The sequence below is a fragment of the Schistocerca gregaria genome, chromosome 4 (genome assembly GCF_023897955.1).
Source record: "Schistocerca gregaria isolate iqSchGreg1 chromosome 4, iqSchGreg1.2, whole genome shotgun sequence".
Lineage (NCBI taxonomy): Eukaryota > Metazoa > Arthropoda > Insecta > Orthoptera > Acrididae > Schistocerca > Schistocerca gregaria.
In genome coordinates, this window is record NC_064923.1 from 630,024,766 (window position 1) to 630,047,706 (window position 22,941).

Genomic DNA, 22,941 nt, shown 5'->3' on the forward strand with positions numbered 1-22,941 from the left:
GGATTGTCACTCTGCAGTGGAGTGTGTGATGATTTAAAACGTCCTATCAGATTAAAGATATGTGTGCATACCACGCCAGAGTGAAAATTTATTCCAGAAAAATTCCTCTAGACTGTGGCTAACTATTAGCCCATTGAGTGCGAGGTCGCAAGTTCAGTCTTTAGTACACTCATTGGAAAGTGCTGTGTTAACATTTTTGACACGAAACATATTAGCTGCTAATGATTCATCATGCGCGTCAGGAGCGCGACAAAAAAATTAGTGTCTGGGAGGTTAAGAATCAATATTCCACGGAATGTATGTACTGTACTGAAAATCGGTATCGTCGGCATTCAAGAAATGTTCATAGCGATCCATTAAGCTGTTGTTGTATCCACGGACCCAACCAACCAACCAACTCGCGCATGCATGCCCTGACCGTGACATCGCTGGCCACAGTTCCTGTTGCAGCGTTTTTCTTTTTTCTTTATTATGATTTCATTCCCTGTCCCATATGGGCAGGGGAGGGCTGTCAGCGGCACAATCCGCTGCTCTTCAGCCGAGTGACACTACAACTAAACCAAGAATAAAATGATACATACATGTTGTTGTTGTTGTGGTCTTCAGTCCTGAAAGTGGTTTGATGCCACTCTTCATGCTACTCTATCCTGTGCTAGCTTCTTCATCTCCCAGTGCCTACTGCAACCTACATCCTTCTGAATCTACTTAGTGTAGTCATCTCTTGGTCTCCCTCTACGATTTTTACCCTCCACAGTGCCCTCCAATACTAAATTGGTGATCCCTTGATGCCTCAGAACATGTCCTACCAACCGATCCCTTCTTCTGGTCAAGTTGTGCCACAAACTTCTCCCCAATCCAATTCAATACTTCCTCATTAGATATGTGATCTACCCATCTAATCTTCAGCATTCTTCTCTAGCACCACATTTTGAAAGCCTCTATTCTCTTCTCGTCCAAACTATTCATCGTCCATGTTTCACTTCCATTCATCTCTACACTCCATACAAATACTTTCAGAAAAGACTTCCTGACACATAAATCTATACTTGAGTTACATACATAGGGAGATAAAAAAGGGGACATAAAACAGAATAAGGGGAGAAAATGGAGGTAAAATATACAGTGACATGGAGACGTTCATGGGGCTCAGTTAAAAAAAGTCACCAGTTAGTTAAAAAACACAGTTGGTGATTCTTAAAACACAGAGAAGACACTGAATGCGCAGGCACAGGTTAAAAGTTGGCCACAGTAGTAAAAACACTCTGGAACAACACACTTAAAACCCACTTGGAGCACACAGAACGAACAATAAAACTGCCAGGTGGGACCTGCCGAAGGAAAAGGTCAGAGAGTATGGAAAAGGAGGGGAGAGCATGGGGCAGGTGGGGAAGCGGCGGGATGAAGAGAGGAGGGGCATCATTGGGTTCACGAAGAGGCAGGAGACATATGGGGCAGGAGAGGAAGAGGGAAGGCAGGGCAGGAGGGAGCGCAGAGACACTGGAAGGAGGCACAAGAGATGGAAGGGGAGTAGGAGGGGGAAGCCGTTCAGGAGGAGGGAGGGGGAGGAAAGGTAGCCCAGAGGAGGAGGCAGGAAGAATTAGAGTTGTTAGGAAGGGTAGATGTCAGGGCGAAACTCATCACCCGGGAGGGGTAGACAGTGGAAGTTTGTAAGTAGGATGTTTAGGTTTTTTTTTATTGGTAACGCCGCCGCCACGTAGCGCTCTGTATGATAATCACTGGCTGTGCCGTGTGCAGTCTGTGGCTGGTTTGCATTGTTGTCTGCCATTGTAGTGTTGGGCAGCGGCAGCTGGATGCTAACAGCGCGTAGCGTTGCGCAGTTGGAGGTGAGCCGCCAGCAGTGGTGGACGTGGGGAGAGAGATGGCGGAGTTTTGAAATTTGTAAGAATTGGTGTCACGAACTGACATATATATATTATGACTATTAAGGTAAATACATTCTTTGATCTATATTAAAATCTTTCATTTGCTAACTATGCCTATCAGTAGTTAGTGTCTTCAGTAGTTTGAATCTTTTATTTAGCTGGCAGTAGTGGCGCTCGCTGTATTGCAGTAGCTTGAGTAACAAAGATTTTTGTGAGGTAAGTGATTTGTGAAAGGTATAGGTTTATGTTAATCAGGGCCATTCTTTCGTAGGGATTTTTGGAAGTCAGATTGCGTTGCGCCAAGAATATTGTGTTTCAGTTTAAGCACAGTCTTGTACAATTTTTCTAAGGGGACATTTCATATGGCGACCCTGGTTCCTTTTGCGGTGTATCTGTTTTATATCTGCACAGTTTTTCTGTATTATTCTGGAAAGTAAAACATGTTTTAGTAGTAACTTTTGTGGTATAGCTACAATGAGACAGCCTTTATCGTAGCACAACAATACGTTACATTATAGTACTTTTTTGATCATGGTAATGTACGTAATAACTACGATATCTATACGGAAAGCATTTCACCTTCGATTATCATGAGGTTAGTACATTGACTTCTGAAGAACTTAGCTTTCGCAGGACGGTAACTACGACATTTCCACAGAGATTATCTTACAACACGACGCGCAGTTTAGAGCTACAGTACGCGTACTTGAGTGCCTAATGTTGTACTTAAAATATTTATTTTTAAAGATATTTGAAATACAATGATACAAAGGTTTTCCGTGATACATTTCATTCCATTGCTGTTATCTGTAACATCTGAGGATATAATTACATCTATCCTCAGGGGGTACACTTTGTGTACCATGTGTTTGGCAAGCACAAGGAGCCCTAGCTAATATGGTATTTACTTATACAACTTTACACATCGGTACCATATTTCTATAAAACATAAATTACATAGCTATCTGGTCATTTAACTGAGAGAGACAAACATTTATTTTACTACATCAATGACGGAGGTTTACGTAATTACACCGTTGGATAACGTCACACTTATGAAATTGTATTTTGTCTGTAATTTGTGAACTGTTCATATTTTTTCAGAACCATTGTGATACTATGAGAGCTTTGAATGACATATTTGGTATGAGATCATGATTTTTAAAGTACGTTTGAGGTAGATGACACTTTTGACATGAGCAGAGAATTTTTTTTTAGGTTTGGAAATTATTGGAGGAAGCTACGACGATTTTGAGATTTGACTGAGGTGTTACGATGTTATTATTACGATGACTATGTGTATTATGCTGTTGTGGTATGTTTATGGTCAATAAGCTGATGCTACATGAGTTATTTGATTATGCTATGTATCTGTTATGATGAAATATTGAAGAAGTGTCGACGAATAAGGTAAGCAATAAAGAATAGTGGTTATGGACTCTGGTTTGTGAAAAAGGATGTTGGAAACCGAGAATCGTACTTTAAGGGTTATGAAATGTGTGTATAAGCGTGAATGTATCACTATGCTGGCGAAAATTTTTTGGACACTATTATATTTAAAGGATTTTGTTTCTACAGATTTGTAATGCAAATTCTCAACCTGTGAAAATATTTTTATGTGAGACTGTCGCTGTAGCACAAACTGCTCTCGTAATTTTTTCAGTAAGAAAGGTAAGTGACCACGTGCACGTAATGCGTCGTGGGCACCCAGCTGTGCGACAGTCGTCTGGAAAAAAAACCATTAGTGTGTGCCTTTCAGAGGCACAGGTAAAAAAAAAAAGGGGAAGCCATTATCCTCGCTATTGACATTCCTTTGTAGAAAGCATCGTAAATACGACACCCTCAAACTTGAAAACATGATTACACTGTAGAGTTCTTAATTTATGACATTTACTGAAATGAAATGACGAGAAACATTTTATATCTATTGTCTTTCTAGCTGAGAGATCGCTCATTTTGTTTAATTCCAGTTTCTATTTGCACTGCAGCATTGGTTAAAATAAAATTTAATAGATGTACTAATATCACTATTTTCTGTCTACAGACCCAGTAAAGAATCATTTTATGATGTACTTTCTTGGAAAAGAGAGCACAAATAGACATTGCCCTTCACAGGAATTGCAAAAATAATTTTTTTACGTTTTGGTAACTTATCTGCTAGCGTATGTTCTCATGATACATCACTCTAGTGTTAAGATGTGACATAGGTATTAAACATTTTTACTGTAATATTTTTTCTGCTTCTGCTTTCTCATGTTTAGATATAAATTATTACATTTATTGCTGCTCGCTATGCTTAATTGCACTTTTTTTGTCACTGCTGTTTGTATTAATTGTTTTGTGCCACTGCATTGCCTCGTCCCTTAGTTAAGCATCTGACCTCAGTAGATTTAAGTTAGCTTAAGAGGGGGTAGCCTATATAAGAGAATGAGTTGCGATGGATTTGAAGAAATGCACTGAGAGGTTATATGAGAAAAGTACCGAAAGCAGGTATAGGTAGGACTTTTTGGAAATAATGAAGAACGAAGGGAGATCTCTGAGAAGTAAAGAAAGCTTTGTTTGGAAAATACTGCTGTAAAACAAACCCTGTCCTTTCCTTTTGTGTATCCCACTATGTGTTTGTGTACCCTTGTGTATTTATTTTCTTCCTGTCTCTGTGTACTGTTTCATAGAACTTTTTCTCTTCTAATACTAAGCTACATTCACTATGATGAGAAATACGGTTATCCTCAAATATAATTTGCATTAATAACATGCTATTTACTTCATAAAGATGTTTACACACTATTTATTCTGTTTTGTTCTAATGCTCATGTGTGAAGTTTATGTTTCAAAAGTTATTCTGATCTTTTATGTACATACTTATAATTTTTGTAACACTGATGTATTTCCTGGTTAGATTCTTTTGTAAAGTCTGTATTACTGCAAATGTTATCTGTACTATTATGTTCTTTAATGATATATTTGTTGCCTTTGTTATTGTATTCTCATGTTATAAAATTTTAATTGACACCAGTCCATCAAATTAAGTAATTTGTAAATTACATTTCACTGCACACGTTTCTGTTGGTCATAGTATATGGACAATATGTGAGAAGTAGGGACTGATAGTGTTTGCACGTGTGTTAATAATTCAGCAAGGGACTGGATAACAGAATTGCTGGTTCTAAGGACATTTCAAACAAATTCTTTGTGATTGGACAAGTGGTGGTTTATGGACTTGCTGTATTGTCCGCAAGACTCTTCGAGGGTGATTGTGCACCTGCACAGTCGCAACAGATGGCTGTTGGCCATCTCTACAAGGACTACAGTGGGTGTACACCTTTGATGACCCACCAATACCATTACTTCTACAAGGACTGCAGTGGGTCTGCACCTCTGGTGGCCCACCAATAGTAATCTCTACCAGGACTACAGTGGGTCTGCTCTGTGATGACCTACCTACCGATAGTCTTCAACGTCGACTGACTCTGCTGTGTCCCATTACCTGTCTGCATGTCAAGAGTCAGCACTGTCTTTCGTTGGAAGGACAACACTACTTCTTCAAGACTGTTTAGAAATCCACTACTTCCACGTGCATTTTCTTTTACTACTCAGACTTTGAGAAAAACACTGCAATTTTATTTGATGAATGATCAGGACTGTCTTTATGGACTGTGAGAAAATTTTAGCTTTTGACCAACATTGTATCGATAAGTGTGTGCATTTCATTTCTTCGTTATTGTAATTATGAAAAAAATTTTCAAATCTATATTGGCCACTGCCCAAAACAACTTGTAAATTTTTTGTGGGGAGCATGGGGCCTATGTAAGTAGGATGTTTAGGTTTTTTTTATTGGTAACGTCGTCGCCACGTAGCGCCCTGTATGGTAATCACTGGCTGTGCCGTGTGCAGTCTGTGGCTGGTTTGCATTGTTGTCTGCCATTGTAGTGTTGGGCAGCGGCAGCTGGATGCTAACAGCGCGTAGCGTTGCGCAGTTGGAGGTGAGCCGCCAGCAGTGGTGGACGTGGGGAGAGAGATGGCGGAGTTTTGAAATTTGTAAGAATTGGTGTCACGAACTGATATATATATTATGACTATTAAGGTAAATACATTCTTTGTTCTGTATTAAAATCTTTCATTTGCTAACTATGCCTATCAGTAGTTAGTGTCTTCAGTAGTTTGAATCTTTTATTTAGCCGGCAGTAGTGGCGCTCGCTGTATTGCAGTAGCTTGAGTAACGAAGATTTTTGTGAGGTAAGTGATTTGTGAAAGGTATAGGTTTATGTTAATCAGGGCCATTCTTTCGTAGGGATTTTTGGAAGTCAGATTGCGTTGCGCCAAAAATATTGTGTTTCAGTTTAAGCACAGTCTTGTACAATTTTTCTAAGGGGACGTTTCAAGTTGTGTAGGGAAAGGAGATGGAGTGTGTGGAGATGGAGAGAGGGTGGGACACAATGGTAAAGGCGCAGCAACTGGTTGGGGGTGGAGAGGATGGGAGAAACCAGGGGGTGAGGGGGATCAAGGCGACAGACAATATATAGTCTGCAGATGTGTTCAAGGAAAAGGAGAAGGTGGAGGAAGGGGATGAGGTCGTAGAGGATGCTCGTGGGGGATGGAAGGCGGATGCGAAAGGTGAGGCAGAGAGCATTGCGTTCGAGGATTTGGAAGGCTTTATAGAACCGGGGAGAGGCAGAAATCCAAGTGATGCTGGCATAACAGAGGACGGGGCGGATCAAGGATTTGTAGGTGTGAAGGATAGTGGAAGAATGCAAACCCCACGTCCGGCCGGACAGGAGTTTCAGGAGGCGGAGGCGGTTGTGTGCTTTGTTTTGGATGGTAAGGAGATGGGAGTCCAGGTGAGGTGGCGGTCGAGTGTGAGGCCAAGGTATTTGAGGGTAGGAGTGAGGTGGATAGAATGGCCATAAATGGTGAGGTAGAAATCATGGTAGCGGATGGAGAGGGTGGTGCAGTCTATGATGATCACCTGGGTCTTGGAGGGATTAACACAGAGGAACCACTTGTTGCACCAAATGGTGAATTGTTCAAGGTGGGTTTCGAGGGTACGTTGGGACCATTGAAGGGTAGGATAAAGGGCTAGGAAGGCGGTGTCATCAGCAAACTGGAGAAGATGCACAGGAGGGGGAGGTTTGGGCATATCAGCAGTGTAACAGGAGATAAAGGAGAGGGAAAGGACAGAACCTTGGGGCACGCCAGCAGAATGGGTAGAAAGTATGCGAGTTGGAATTGTGGATAGTCACATAGGAGGGGCGATGGGAGAGGAAGGAAGCAACGAGACGGGCGAAGTTGATGGGGAGAGCATAGGTTTGAAGTTTGAAGAGGAGCCCAGGACGCCAGACATGGTCGGTCATAGGTGTTCTGGAGATCAAGGGAAACAAAGATAGCGGAGCGACGGGAGTTAAGTTGGAAGGAAAGAAGATTGGTAAGGTTAAGGAGCTGGTCGTCTGCGGAGAAGGGAGGCCAGAGGACACATTGGGTAAGAGGAAGGAGGCGGTGCTGGTTAAGGTGGCGGTGAATACGGCGAGAGAGGATGGCCTCGAAGACCTCACTGAACACGGAGGTGAGGCAGATTGGACGATAGGAAGAGGTATCAGAGGGGGGTTTGTTAGGTTTAGGGACAGCAGGACACGGGAAGTCTTCCACAGGTCGGAGTAAAATCCAGTGGAGAGGAGGACACTGTACAGGGTCGCAAGGACAGACAGGAAGGATGGAGGGGATTCTTTGAGGTGACGGTAGGTGACACCATTATGACCAAGGGCGGTGTTGCGTTTGGAGCGGAGCCTGTCGCGGCCGTCGGCATCTCAGGGCGTGACCGCCGACGGAAGACGTCGCGCCATGGCTGAGCTCGGGTCCGCAGCGCCCTCTGCCTTTTGCATTTAAGGAGGGGCGCTGGCCCAGAGACGGACAGTCTATTGTCGATTGTCTATTGCTAGCCTTTCGTGGAGTTTATAGCGGAGCCATTGCAGTGTGATATTTGCTACTGTATTCGCCTAGGCTCAGTACACGGATTACTCTTAGATATTATTTGGATTGGTATTGCTGGTGCACGTTTCGTCAGAAATAAAGATAAGTTATCGCTTCATTCTAGCTGGCGCAATTCTTGCATTAATTATTTTTCGGCCATTAGACATAACTTCATACTGGTCACTACCCACACTTTATACCATTTTTTGGCGGCTGCCCCAAAGGTACCGCCCAGGACCTTGGGTTTGGGAGCCGTCACAAAAGTTGTCACATTAAGTTGTAGCGTGAATACCAAATGAAAAATGGCATGCCACAGTGATCACAAAGGTTCGTACCATCAAGATCGAAGGCTAGCTCCTTTAGTGTTAAATACCGTGTCCGAGGTTCGAGTAGGTATCCACACCTAAAGAATATGAAATCAGATTGGTGTAACGGGGTGACGAGAACTGACGGAATGCGAAACATTCTGTCGTTGAGCTTATCGAGAAACTGGCTATCCTTTAAGGCGTAGCTGCACCGTGATAATTTGTTTTATAGGAAAGGAAAAAATAAACATACACGGGTTGAATTTCTCCAGTGGTTCCTGGCGATATGCACTGCAATGTCACACACTTTTCAAGACGCATAGTTCGCTCTAATCTGCATCTACATCCGTACTCCGCAAGCCACCTGACGGTATGTGGCGGAGGGTACCCTGAGTACCTCTATCGGTTCTCCCTTCTATTCCAGTCTCGTATTGTTCGTGGAAAGAAGGATTGTCGGTATGATTCTGTGTGGGCTCTAATTTCTCCGATTTTATCCTCATGGTCTCTTCGCGAGATATACGTAGGAGGGAGCAATATACTGCTTGACTCTTCGGTGAAGGTATGTTCTCGAAACTTTAACAAAAGCCCGTACCAAGCTACTGAGCGTCTCTCCTGCAGAGTCTTCCAATGGAGTTTATCTATCATCTCCGTAACGCTTTCCGCGATTACTAAATGATCCTTTAACGAAGCGCGCTGCTCTCCGTTGGATCTTCTCTATCTCTTCTATCAACCCTATCTCGTACGGATCCCACCCTGCTGAGCAGTATTCAAGCAGTGGGCGAACAAGCGTACTGTAACCTACTTCCTTTGTTTTCGGATTGCATTTCCTTAGGATTCTTCCAATGAATCTCAGTCTGGCATCTGCTTTACCGACGATCAACTTGATTTGATCATTCCATTTTAAATCACGCCTAATGCCTACTCCCAGATAATTTATGGAATTAACTGCTTCCAGTTTCTGACCAGCTATTGTGTAGCTAAATGATAAGGGATCTATCTTTCTATGTATTCGCAGCACATTACACTTCTTCAAATTGAGGTTCAATTGCCACTCCCTGCACCATGCGTCAATTCGCTGCAGATCCTCCTGCATTTCAGTACAATTTTCTATTGTTACAACCTCTCGATACACCACAGCATCATCCGCAAAAAGCCTCAGTGAACTTCCGATGTCATCCACCAGGTCATTTATGTATATTGTGAATAGCAACGGTCCTATGACACTCCCCTGCGGCACACCTGAAACCACTCTTACTTCGGAAGACTTCTCTCCATTGAGAATGACATGCTGCGTTCTGTTATCTAGGAACTCCTCAATCCAATCACACAATTGGTCTGATAGTCCATATGCTCTTACTTTGTTCTTTAAACGACTGTGGGGAACTGTATCGAACGCCTTGCGGAAGTCGAGAAACACGGCATCTAACTGTGAACGCGTGTCTATGGCCCTCTGAGTCTCGTGAATGAATAGCGCGAGCTGGGTTTCACACGACCGTCTTTTTCGAAACCCATGCTGATTCCTACAGATTAGATTTCTAGTGTCCAGAAAAGTCATTATACTCGAACATAATACGTGTTTCAAAATTCTACAACTGATCGACGTTAGAGATATAGGTCTATAGTTCTGCACATCTGTTCGACATCCCTTCTTGAAAACGGGGATGACCTGTGCCCTTTTCCAATCCTTTGGAACTGTACGCTCTTCTAGAGACCTACGGTACACCGCTGCAAGAAGGGGGGGGGGCAAGTTCCTTTGCGTACTCTGTGTAAAATCGAACTGGTATCCCATCAGGTCCAGCGATCTTTCCTCTTTTGAGCGATTTTAATTGTTTCTCTATCCCTCTGTCGATATCTACCATTTTGTCATCTGTGTGACAATCTAGGGAAGGAACTACAGTGCAGTCTTGCTATGTGAAACAGCTTTGGAAAAAGACATTTAATATTTCGGACTTTAGTGTGTCATCCTCTGTTTCAGTACCATTTTGGTCACAGAGTGTCTGGATATTTTGTTTTGATCCACCTACCGCTTTGATATAAGACCAAAATTTCTTACGATTTTCAGCCAAGTCAGTACACAGAACTTTACTTCTAATTCATTGAACGGCTCTCGCATAGCCCTCCTTACACTACATTTCGCTTCGCGTAATTTTTGTTTGCCTGCAGGAGTTTGGCTATGTTTATTTTTGCTGTGAAGTTCCCTTTGCTTCAGCAGCATTTTTCTAACTCGGTTGTTGTACCACGGTGGCTCTTTTCCATCTCTTACGATCTTGCTTGGCACATACTCATCTAACGCATATTGTACGATGGTTTTGAACTTTGTCCACTGATCCTCAACACTATCTGTCCTTGAGACAAAACTTTTGTGATGAGCCGTCAGGTACTTCGTAATCCGCTTGTTGTAACTTTTGCTAAACAGAAAAATCTTCCTACCTTTTTTAATATTTCTATTTACGACTGAAATCATCAATGCAGTAACCGCTTTATGATAGCTGATTCCCTATTCAGCATTAACTGTTTCAAATAGTTCGGGTCTGTTTGTCACCAGAGCAAGGTAGTTTTCAGTTAAAGCACTTAACAAAAATCACTGGATCCTTTGTCCCTGCCACCCGTTATGAACGTTTGAGTCTCCCAGTCTATATCCGGCAAATTAAAATCTCCACCCAGAACTATAACATGGCGGGGAAATCTACTCGAAATATTTTCCAAATTATTCTTCAGGTGCTTCTGGTTTCAGCCAGCTTTCTGTCCCTAGTACCATATGGGCGTTGTGACCGTTTATTAATGAGAGAATTTCTGGGACCTTTCTATAGACGCTCCTGCAGTTTACTATTAGCACATTAATATTATTATTCCCTGTTGCATTTTGCCTACTCCTACCTTGCCGCGTCTGAAGAGGCGTCTTGTCGGGCCTAGGGAGGGAATTCTCTAACCTAAAAAAACCCATGTGCACTCCACACGTATTCCGCTACCCTTGTAGCCGCTTCCGGCGTGCAGTGCACGCCTCACCTATTCAGGGGTACCCTACATTTCTCCACCCGATAGCGGAGGTCGAGAAATTTGCACTCCAGCTCTCCGCAGAATCGTCTGAGCCTCTGGTTTAAGCCTTCCACTCGGCTCCGAACCAGAGGACCGCGATCGGTTCTGGGAACGATACTACAAATAGTTTGCTCTGATTCCACCCCGCGAGCGAGGCTTTCCACCTTCACCAATTCCGCCAACTGCCTGTACGAACTGAGGATGACCTCTGAACCCAGACGGTAGGAGTCATTGGTGCCGACATGAGCAACAATTTGCAGTCGGGTGCACCCAGTGCTCTCTATCGCCGCCGGTAGGGCCTCCTCCACATCTCGGATGAGACCCCCCGGCAAGCAGACAGAGTCAACACTGTCCTTCTTCCCCGACCTTTACGCTATTTCCCTAAGGTGCTCCATCACCCGCATAACGTTGGAGCTCCCAACAACTAATATACCCCTCCCCCCGTGTGCCTGGTCTGACCTTGCCGAAGGAGGAGCCACATGTAGACTCACAGGCAGAGCGGGTGATGCCACACGGCCAGCCTCCACATTGACCCTCCGCCTCGTGCGCCGCGAACGCCGCTGAACCCGCCACTCCCCTTGGGGAGAGGGTGGCCCAACCGCGCACGGTACCCGCGAAGATGTCTCGATAGCAGGGACAGTGGGTGAAGCATGTAACACTTGGGGTGTACCTTGCGATGCACCAGACTCCCCACTGCCGCCACACTTCGAGGCTGCAGCCTGAAGACGGCTGACTGCGGCCATCAACACGCTCAGCTGTTCGCGAAGAGTGGCCAGCTCCTCCTGCGTCCGTACACAGCACTCACACATCCTATCCATCCTAAAGAATCAATTTACTAAAGAGACTTAATCAAATTTTAACTAGACTGCTAATTCACTAAATTCGGCTGATTATTGACTAAACTGTGATTGCTAGCCACTTCTTGTAGAAAACAATGAAAATAGCACTACCTGTCTCTGGACTGTATTGAAAACAAACACTAGTACTACTGTATTGACTAAAGGGATTCTCTCTGACTGTATTCAAAACAAACACGAAATCTACGGAACACTATCAATAGCACTCGACAATTAAAGCTTGCTAAAAGCAAAAACACACAGAAGAAGAGGTGACAAGTAAGAAAAACACAGTTAATGCTTAAATTAAGGTAGCTCGCTGCACAACAGGCGTGAAGCACACGGCGGTTAGGACGACACTGATGGCGTGATTTTCATAATACGCATGTCACGGATCTAGCAAAAGAAGCTGTTTTGACCAACTATTGGCAAAAAGCAGTTCTCATTCCATGCTCTAGTTCTATTACTCCCATTTTCTCACTCTTGCTTGCTATGACGTAAATTTTCGCTACTGCTCTGGCAAGATAACTCACCACGAGAAAGAATCGTTGTGGAAACTCTTAATTCCATACTGACCTTTATGTTAGTATACCACTAGTTCTTATTTTTCCAAGAACGTCTGAAACTGTCTAATGGAATCGTTCCACACACAGAGAATATCTTCGACGTATCTGTACCAATGCAAGACAAGTTTTGGCAGTGTTTTACTCTTGTTCATGAATATTTGTTCCAGCAAGGAGGACCACAGTGATCCCTTGCCAGACCATCCCATCATGCATATAACAGGTCCCTTGAAAGCAGAAATTATTTTGATTTTAGAAGCATTGTACTGTATTAATTGTGCTCAGCTGTTCTTATGGATTGATGTTGTGTAAATACAATGATTGTAGCACAGTATTTATACTGTGTTTCATAGCAATATTTTGGAAAAGCTGTGTACGTTAAAGAAGACTAATTTTCGTGTTTTGTAATCCTAACAACTGTTATATTGCTAACTAAATTTAAACTGTTCTTAATGTCACTTTGAAGTTCACCTTTTCTACGTAATGATGTTGATCCTCCTGACAATACGGAGTACTGGTACCTGTATTGCAGATACCACTGGTCTAACTGACACCTCATTTGAAGAATACAACATGTATTACCTACATAATCTGAAAACAATATTGGAACACATCTTTACTAACTGCGTAGCTGGAACGTTATATCTAGCTATCGGACCATTCTATAGTTTCAATAACTGAAGTGATGGAACTTTTTTTCCGCTTTGTTCGTATAATCTGTTTGTATTGGCTTTGCGAGAACATGATGCAAGCGATAACGCTATTATTACTGCTAAAGACTTTTTGTCCTGTAATTACACTAGATGCCAGAAGAAACGTCGGCCAGTCACACGGGAATAAATAAAAGCCATAACCCATTGAAGATACACGTCCTGGCTCCGTTAAAGAAATATGTAATTTATTCTCTTAAGACCGATAAAATATTATTCTTTGCTGAGTTGTCTCTGCTAATATTTATATTTGGCCCTGAACGGTTTAGTAAGTCTTGAGCAATGAGAAACTTTTCATACCGTATTTGGTGACTTCTTAAGCTAATGCGTTACAGCGGTTTGTAACAATTTGGAAATATGTACACTGCTGTCCAATGAAATAGCGAAACCAAGAAAGATGGCACATAACGTTATTGTACGAACTGTGCATACTCAGCATAGTGAAGCGACATATGATCACATTTGTTTGTGGTTTGGAATTTTATAGGGCCAGGGATTTAGTGCACAGAGCTGGCTCCCTTGTTGGCGTCTTGCCTCTCGGAAACCCACGAGCAGATGTTGCCAGTTGGTAAGACATTTGCAGAACGTGCTGGCCAGGGAAACAGTTGAAAAATCTCTATATTTAGGCTGTTTATGGCAGTAGGCCCCACATGCAGTCTTAAGTTAGCTTGTTAAACATAATGACACGGAGACCTCGCAGAGCCCTCGAAGAAAGGGCACAGCCGACAACCTTAATACTTCAGTACTGCAACACCTGCTGTCGACATAAGCGATTCTGTGAATTAAGAAGAAACCGTGTTGCGTATCAACTGACAGCCTATACCGTCAATCTAAGTTCTGCACTTCTATGCCAATGATGAATGTAGTATGGCGACGCGCGGTCTCCTCTCAGGTTCTACAGTTAAGTTAATCCGCCATGATGTTAAACAGAGAACCGAGAGTCGTCTGTTAAAACGACCGTGGTTTCCTCTCCCACGTCCAGTACTGTCGTTTGGCGCAACAATGTGGGCGCTCTTCTCCCAGTTGCAGTGCAACGGTAAGCACCTACAATGGTCAACGTGCTGACAGGCCAGGCTGTTCCACACGTTGCTGTACTGCATGTGTGAATACTTTTCTTGCTGCAAATAAGCCCGTTTCTTGACGAAAGGTAGGTGTCGTAGACGTACGATCTTGCAAGCCCGAGTAAACAGTACGGTGCCCTCTCTGGCGCTAGTCACGCGGGCCCATTGACATCCTGAATGACGTTTAGTACAGACTTCCTGACTCCACTGATTCCACACTCCCGTTACAGTCGTCGGCTGTCGAATAATGAGAGCAGTAAAACAGTAGAACTAATAACCACAGGCCACTATCCTGGTTCTGTCGTATTCCGACACATTCTTGTTGCAGCAGATATAATGCGAGCTTCTCCAAAGTAACAAACGATCAGACACGAGCTGTAAATGAGAAACCGGCTGCGTCATCTTTCCTCATACGTAGAGCGTAGATGGCGATACTTGCACGTACGAAGCGCACTTGTGTTGAAATGGTACTCATGTCGTACACAATCCACGTTAATGGTGATGTTGTTTTCACCGACGGGAGTGAATTACACGTATAACATCTGTGTTTTACTCTGCGTCACATACTATAAATTTTAAAAAAGTAGATGCATCTACACTCCTGTGAAGGAACGTCTCTCTTTACTTTGAGATGTTAATGGGAATAACTGTGAGGCACTAAAAATAATACACGGTTAATTATACACTTAAAAAAGGTAAATTCGAATCTAGGGCTCTGTTTTTCGTTCCACATATTGAGTTAAAACTTTCGACGCCACTGTTTCTTTGTTACAATATATCAAGAGCAGATAAAGGACGTAATTACTGGAAGTAACTGAGGAGATCAAACGTTACGAAACAACTTTATATCACTACTATAGAACAAATCCCGGGAAAAACTTTCATTCTACTCAAGCTTTTCTCGGAAAATCATTTTGAACAATTAGTACCTCTCGAACTGGAAGTGTAAATAGTTGAGAAAACGTACTTCACATTTTAGCAATAAATAATCCGAAGTAAATAGGGAGCATCGTGATGGATAGAGGGATCAGCGACTGCAAGGTCGTTGTAGCGAGACTCAATACAAAGCCACCATAAATAAACGTAAAGTTTACGCATTCAAAAAAGAAAATAACTGTTCACCAGCCGCGCGGAGTAGCTACCCGGTCCGAGGCGCCTTGTCGCGCTCCGTGCGGCTGCCCCCGTTGGAGGTTCGAGTCCTTCCTCCGGCATGGGTTGTGTGTTGTGCAAAGCATAAGTTAATTTACGATATATTAAGTAGTGTATAGGCTTATGGACCGATGACCTTACCAGTTTGGTCCCATAAGACCTTACCACAAATTTCCAAATAAATGTTCACCTGAATTCATTGCAATAGTACACTATGTGATCTAAAGTATCCGAAAACCCCCAAAACCATAGGTTTTTCATATTAGGTGCGTTGTGCTGCCACCTACTCCCAGAAACTCCATATCAGCGACCTCAGTAGTCATTAGACATCGTGAGCGAGCAGAGTGGGGCTCCCGCGGAACTCATGGACTTCGATCATGGTCAGGTGATTGGGTGTCACTTGTGTCATACGTCTGTACGCTATATTTCCACACTCCTAAACATCCCTAGGTCCACTCTTTCCGATGTGATTGTGAAGTATAAACGTGAAGGGACACGTACAGCACAAAAGCGTACAGGCTGACCTCATCTGTTGACTGAGAGAGACGGCCGATAGTTGATGAGGGTGTTAATGTGTAATAGGCAGACGTATGTCCAGACCATCACACAGAACCCACTGACAGTATTATGTCAGCTAGGCGAGAAGTGAGAAAAGGTGAATTTCATGGTCGAGCGGCCGCTCATAAGCCACACATCACGCATGCAAATGCGAAACGACGCCTCGCTATGTGTAAGGGCGTAAACATTGGACTATTGAACAGCGGAAAAACGTTGTGTTGAGTGACGAATCACGGTACACAATGTGGCGATCCGATGGCAGGGTGGCGTTATGGGGAATGGCCGGTGAACGTCATCTGCCAGCGTGTGTAGTGCCAAAAGTAAAACTCGAAGGCGGTGGTGTTATGGGGTGGTCGTGTTTTTCTTGAAGGAGGCTTGCACCCCTTCTTGCTTTGAGTAGCACTATCAAAGCACAAGCCTACATGTTTTAAGCATCTTCTGGCTTCCCTCTGTTAAAGAGCAATTCGGGGATGGTGATTGCATCTTTCACCACGATGTAGCACCTGTTCATAATGCACAGCATGTGGCGGAGTGATTACACGACAGTAACATCCCTGTAATGGACTGGCCGGCGCAAAGTCCTGACCTGAAGCCTATAGAACATCTTTCGGATGCTTCGTAACGCTGATTTTGTGCCAGACCTCACTGACCGACATCGATACCTCTCCTCAGTGCATCACTCCGTGAAGAATAGGCTTCCATTCCCCAAGAAACCTTCCAGCGCCTCAGTGAACGTATGCCTGCGAGAGTGGAAGCTTTCGTCAAGGTTAAGGATGGGCCAACACCATGTTGAAATCCACCATTACCGATGGAGGTCGCCGAGAACTTGTAAGTCATTTTCAGCCAGGTGTCCGGCTACTTCTGATGACAAAGATTATATATGGCAATTGAGTGGTACATACCGCATAGATTGGTAAGAGATGGTACTGATCCTCCATGGTATATAAAACATGTAAATGAAAATGTTCCTGAATTGTCGAGAACAGTATTCCAAATTTAAAACGACGCAAAATCTCCAGGATTGGTGATTTTGACTGCAGCTCGAAGCTAAGCACGGACTTCAATTCGAGATACTTTTCACAGTTTCGAAAATGTAACGGTGACTCGAAATCTGGCAGAGAATCTAAATAGGTTCTGGTCGTATCTGTAGTACACATGCAACAACACTACATCAATTCCTTCAGAGGGCGATTGTAATAATGAAATTAGGATGACCATCGTTCATAACCACAGGTACTAAATACTGTTTTCCATAGCTTCTTCATCAAAGAAGACGAAGTAAATTTTCCAGAATTCGAATCAAGATTAGCTGCTAGCATGAGTAACTAATTAGCAGATTTCCTCAGTGTAACGAAACAACCAAGAGGTTAATATAGGCAAGTCTTCCGGTGAAGACTATGTACTAGTTAGGTTCCTTTCAGAGTGTGCTAAAGTGAGAGGTCGATACTTGGCGTCTGAATTGTGCGGCTGGATTCGTGGTTTCCTGTCAGAAAGGTCACAGTTCGTGGTAATTAGCAGAACGTCATTGAGGAAAATGGAAACGATTCTGGCAGTCCCTAGACAAATATTATACCCCTCTGGTGTTCCTAATCTACACAAGCGAGTTAGCTTGTTTGCAGAAGATGCTGCATTCACCGTCTAGTGAAATAATCAGAAACTTAAAACTCATTGCAAGATATTTATATGGTGTGAAAAGAGGCCACTGACTAAATAATGAAGGTGTGTGGTCATTCACGTGAGGGAAAGGAAAATAAATGCGTTAAATTTCTGTTGCGCGATAGATCGTATAAACCTAAAGGTTGTAAATTCAGCTAGATTACTAGGGGACACAATTACGATTAAATGGAACTGGAACGATCAAGTACATTAAGCTATGGGGAAGCCGAAGCAGAGACTGCGTTTTAGTGGCGGAACACTTACAAGATGCAGTATTTGTACTAAGCAGACTGCCTACACTCTGCTTGTCCGTCCCCTTCTGGAGTATCGCCGCATGGTATGAAATTCGTATCAGATAGGACTGATAAATGACGTCAAAAACGTTCAAAAAAGGGCAGCTGGTTCCATATAATTATGAAACACGGAAAGAGGACGTCACAGATATGATACGAGAGTTGAAACGGCAATCGTTAGCAATGGCATCTTTTGGTACGGCGAGATCTTCTCACTAAATTTCAATCAACAGCTGTGTCCCCTGTCTGGTGCTGAGCGCCGCTGGTTTCGAATCCACGCTAGATGGTATGGAAGTCGATGACCACTAGAGGTCTCTACAGCAGTTGCGCCGTACGCCGGGGCTGCGCGCACCGCAGGACCGGAGTCTAACGTGAGGGCGCCACTGTGGAGCATGTGCTTCCAGCGGCCAATAACGACATACCCTGACGTGCGTTTAAGCGTCTGCCTCTCACTCAGCAAGGTAGTCGGGTATTCGCGCTGAGTCTATTACAGACATCGTGTTTACGTTACGTGTGATTACTTCCCGTTTACGAGTGGATGTTGTTTTGGTTTCGTGAGGTTCTCTCTTGTGACGCCGTTGCCTAATACTTTGCTGTTGATCTTGGTGTCGTGCTCGGTTGTCCATCATTGTGCTAGTTCTTCCATTCCTGTTCGTCCGTCTTGTTTCTTGGCGCACCCTCCCGTTCGGCCCCGTTAGCGGCAACCCCACGACATTTCCAGTCGCGGTTACAACACTCTGAATGCACAACTATTCTCTTGACGCCACCCTGCGTAGGGCCAAGTGATCATCCTACAAAAATAAAAGAAATAAGAGCTCGCATAGAAAGGGTTAAGTGTCCCTGTCTCTGTACGCTTTGTTCTGGAGTGGAACGGTTGAGCAAGTGTGTGAAGTTGGTTCGGTGAACCCTTTGCCAAGTACTTATGAGTGAACTGCCGAATAGTCATGTAGATGTACATGGAGATACACATTAATTGTATGAAAAATGAAAAGTAGAATCACAACAGTTACATTAGTGGCTACATATCATGCGACGTTAAGAACAGAAATCAGTTTTTATGTGCCTTGCATTTATGTTCGTAACCCTAGCACAGAGGAACAGAAACGGACTGGGAAGAACCGGTAAAAAGAGCCAGAAAGCACACTGATAGAATACTCTGCAAAACAGAACATATGAGCAGATGAAGCACTCGATTCTAACATACAAAAACTCGAAATTATCAAATGTAAAATGAGTTAATGGAGAAGCTTTCTTGGAGTAGCATCGTATGTCAATGAGTTCGTCTGCTCGAAGAGGAAAGATTCTCTTGGCTGATATCGCTAAACATTTTAGTTACAAAAAAATGCGAGAGCTCCTGACAAAGAAAGCAAAAGAAACAGTGATATATAGTTACTACCAGTCAGTAACTCTAATACTTTACAGCTAGTGAACGAAAAGAAACAAAACATGGCAGTGCTAGTTTAAAGAGAGAAATCAACATTGCTGGATTATAAATAGATGCCTATTGCGGAGAATGTGTACAACAAATTTCTACAGTTGACATCCAGTGAAATTGAGCTTAACTACAAAGAAACTAGCAAAGAGTACGTCGTGACCAAATAGCACCTTTGCTGGTCTGTTATTTGATATTAACATATTTAAGGGTACTGATTTTCCCGGAGACATCTAAGTCTCAAGTTTATCTTCGATAAGGACTGAAGCTGAAGCAATGAATTAAAAGTGCTGGCCGTGGAACAAATTTTAATTGAAGTAATGGCTTCCTCTCCTTTTCGAACTTTTAAAGGTATTTATTATTCCCTTGTGTATCATAGGGTGGTGTTTGTCTACTGCGATTTGCCCGTGTGACGTAAATGGTTCTCCTTGAGATATTGCTGTACTGTAGCTCTGAAATTCTGCAGCTCACTGACTGAAGTCTCCATTCACATTATCACTGAACGAGGGTACTGTGAATCCACACGTTCAAGCTTCTGCTGCTCCACTTCATCGAAGAAAAGTCACTGTTTGGTGAACAATCAGTTGAAAGTGCATTATTGGGCCCGTTTCTATTGTGGAATCTGTCACAGAAGACAAATGCAGACTAGTCCTGCGAAATGAATTTCCACCGGTTACACCACGCTACCGAATGCTCAGAAACATGCAGTCATGCAGGATAGAACACTTCCGTACCATCCTGCAGACGTCTTCCATTTCCATAATTCGATAATCGAACATCAGATCGTCGCTCTAGACACCATAGTTTTCATTGGACTTTGTGTGGAATGACTCCGTTATAATTACGATGTCAATTCGTGTAATATTTCTGACGGTGTTTTTTAAGGACAGAGTCTTCAAAAATATTCCTGAGACACTCCAGGACACTCGTACTGAAATTTACAGAGAGGTTCCTGCAGCCTAAAATGATGTTCTTCACTAAGTCATTACGGAATTCATTTCAAGAATCTGCTGCAGAAATAAACAACTTTGAAAACCATATGTATTAAATTTTATGCTTTCTGCTACAACATAAATATGGAAACAAGAATGTATCATTCCATATTACGTTGCAGTACGCAAAAACTTTCTTAATGCCTTTTGTGCGCCATCCTGTAAATCCATAGTTTCACAATTTTCTATGGGAGGGGGACAGCTAAAATACATAAATTATCCACTCGGGTTTCAATTTATAGAGAAATCTGTAGGAGTGCTTGTTAAGAAAGTTAATCGGTAAAATATTGAATATTAAACACTTGGTGATCATATCATAATATATCAAAATGTGTGAGAATATATACCAGTCAATTATTTATATACAAATATTGAAATAAGAATATAGCAGCAGTAGCGTAATTGAACCGTTCATGATCAGGAAACATGAGGTGAACTAACTTAACATTTACTCAGACTGAATCAACGAGGAACTCAAAACAACAATGTGTGCATAAAAAAATGTCATAAGTTTTCTAAGGAGACTAATGACATCGAAGGTATGTCGGATTGTCAACACCTGCGGGATATCCACATTCCATCAAAAAATAAAAAAATTATATACAGGAAATGCCAAAGGGGGAGGGACAGAGAGGGAGAGAGACATTCCGACTTAGACATATAGTGCATACAAACGATCAATGAGTGCAGTGACTCGCGATGAGATACGAAAGAAAGCCTGTAAGCATTAGTTTCGGTAAAATTACCTGCAGCTGATGGTATCATTGTACAAATGATAACTTTTAAACATATTTTCAACAACGTATATTTTTCTTATAATGATGTAAAGACAAATAAATCTCTAGAACTGCCGCTACCGTTACAAGTATTACTGACCGCGGTGTATTAGGCCGTTCCTCAGCAGCAGGTCACCGCGAGCAGCAGCAGCGCCATGGCGGAGCTTGGGAGAACTTGCCGCGGTCGCCAGGTCGCCGGGACGCCTGTAACACAACACGCGGCACGATGATTTATGATGCTTCACTACAGAGAGACTGCAAAATTCCCACAATATTATTACTATTACTATTATTATTGTTATTAGTGGTCAGTTTCCTATCAGTCTCCACTTGAGAGTATGCTACTGAAGTGTTTGCCAATCCCCTCCATCGACACTATCGGTATTTTATTTGTTAATGCCTTAAAATGAAAAAAAAAATTTTCTTCTTTCGACGAGTTATTTCTTTCATTGCCTGTTATTTCACTTTACTATACTCTGCGATAACGTGGTGAATGAATAAGAAATTAATTAAATATTCGTTTAGTAAATAAACAGCGCCTTTCCTTACTGCGCTGTATTGTATTTCATCCAGACGAGTTTCGCGTTTTTTATTTGAAAGCACCATCTGTGAGATCTAGAATGACACACTTTTGTATTGATATGTGTTAGTAGTAGATTTTAAAACAATTCAGGCCCCATTTTGCACTAAGTATGCGATTACTTAGAGTTCTTTGCGTGTTTTGATGGTATCAGTGTTTCCCTCTTCTGGTCAGATGCTGGAGATCGCATTACAGCTCTACATACGATACATAAGCATGTTTTTATGTTCCGAACTGTTTTCCTCCTACTTTTCATCTTATTTCCCTCACTGTTGTGATGCAATATCAACCTTCTGTTACTAATTACAGATATTTGATCGAAAACTGTGATTTTATGACGCAACTATAGTCAGTTCATTATAATCTCATTCTCTTTCGTCTGTTGACGTACATATTGCAACCTAAAGAAGTCTGTGCTGGGAATGATGTCTGTTCGGTTCTGTTATATAGATTGTGTGTATGAGAGAGAGAGAGAGAGAGAGAGAGAGAGAGAGAGAGAGAGAGAGACAGGGTGAGAGAGAGTATACACATATGTGCATCTTACCTTTTGTAGAGTGAGGGAGGTTATTCAGCAACAGTTGTAGAATGTTGAGTATGAATGTAATAGCTGCCAGAGAATGTGGAGAGGCTTATGGAAAAGAGAGTAGAAAGGACATGAGTGGTATTATAATTGTCATCATAATACTATTAGGGTAATAGTCCTCTGTCGTAGTGTTACTCTATTATTTAATCTATTAGTATAAACAATGTATTCTTTGCAATGTGTACTCGATTATTCAACAAGAATTTCTTTCCTGCTTTGGTTTTCGGTATGTGGTAATTTTATTGGAAGCTTAGTAGGTGCTTTTATTGTTGATTCAAATTACTTTCATGTTTCCTTCTCTAGTGGTCAGTTTGTGATTGTGTTCTCTGAGGCGTTCTGCAAATGAACAGTGGCTTGTCTCTTACTTTCTGGCGCTCAAGTGTTCATGGTATCTGATATGAAACGTTCTGCCTGTTTGTCTCACGTGTCTGTCATCACAAGTGTCACACTGTAATTGATAAACAACTGTTTTCTGATGTATTTCATTGGTTTTTGTCAGTTTTGGGTTGTATTTTTTGATAGAAATCTCTGTTGTATTTGATATGTTTATTTCCTGTCTATTGA

General features: G+C 42.5%; 1 protein-coding gene across 1 annotated transcript in view; it reads right to left on the reverse strand.

The window, feature by feature from the left end:
- The window catches only part of LOC126267844 (uncharacterized), a 1,288,882-nt gene that overhangs the window by 33,587 nt on the left and 1,232,354 nt on the right, over positions 1–22,941 (reverse strand). Inside the window, exon 6 of the mRNA XM_049973152.1 lies at positions 21,315–21,418. Within this exon, the coding sequence (XP_049829109.1) occupies positions 21,336–21,418 (83 nt within the window). The 3' untranslated portion in view covers positions 21,315–21,335. The remainder of the gene's footprint in view (positions 1–21,314; positions 21,419–22,941) is intronic.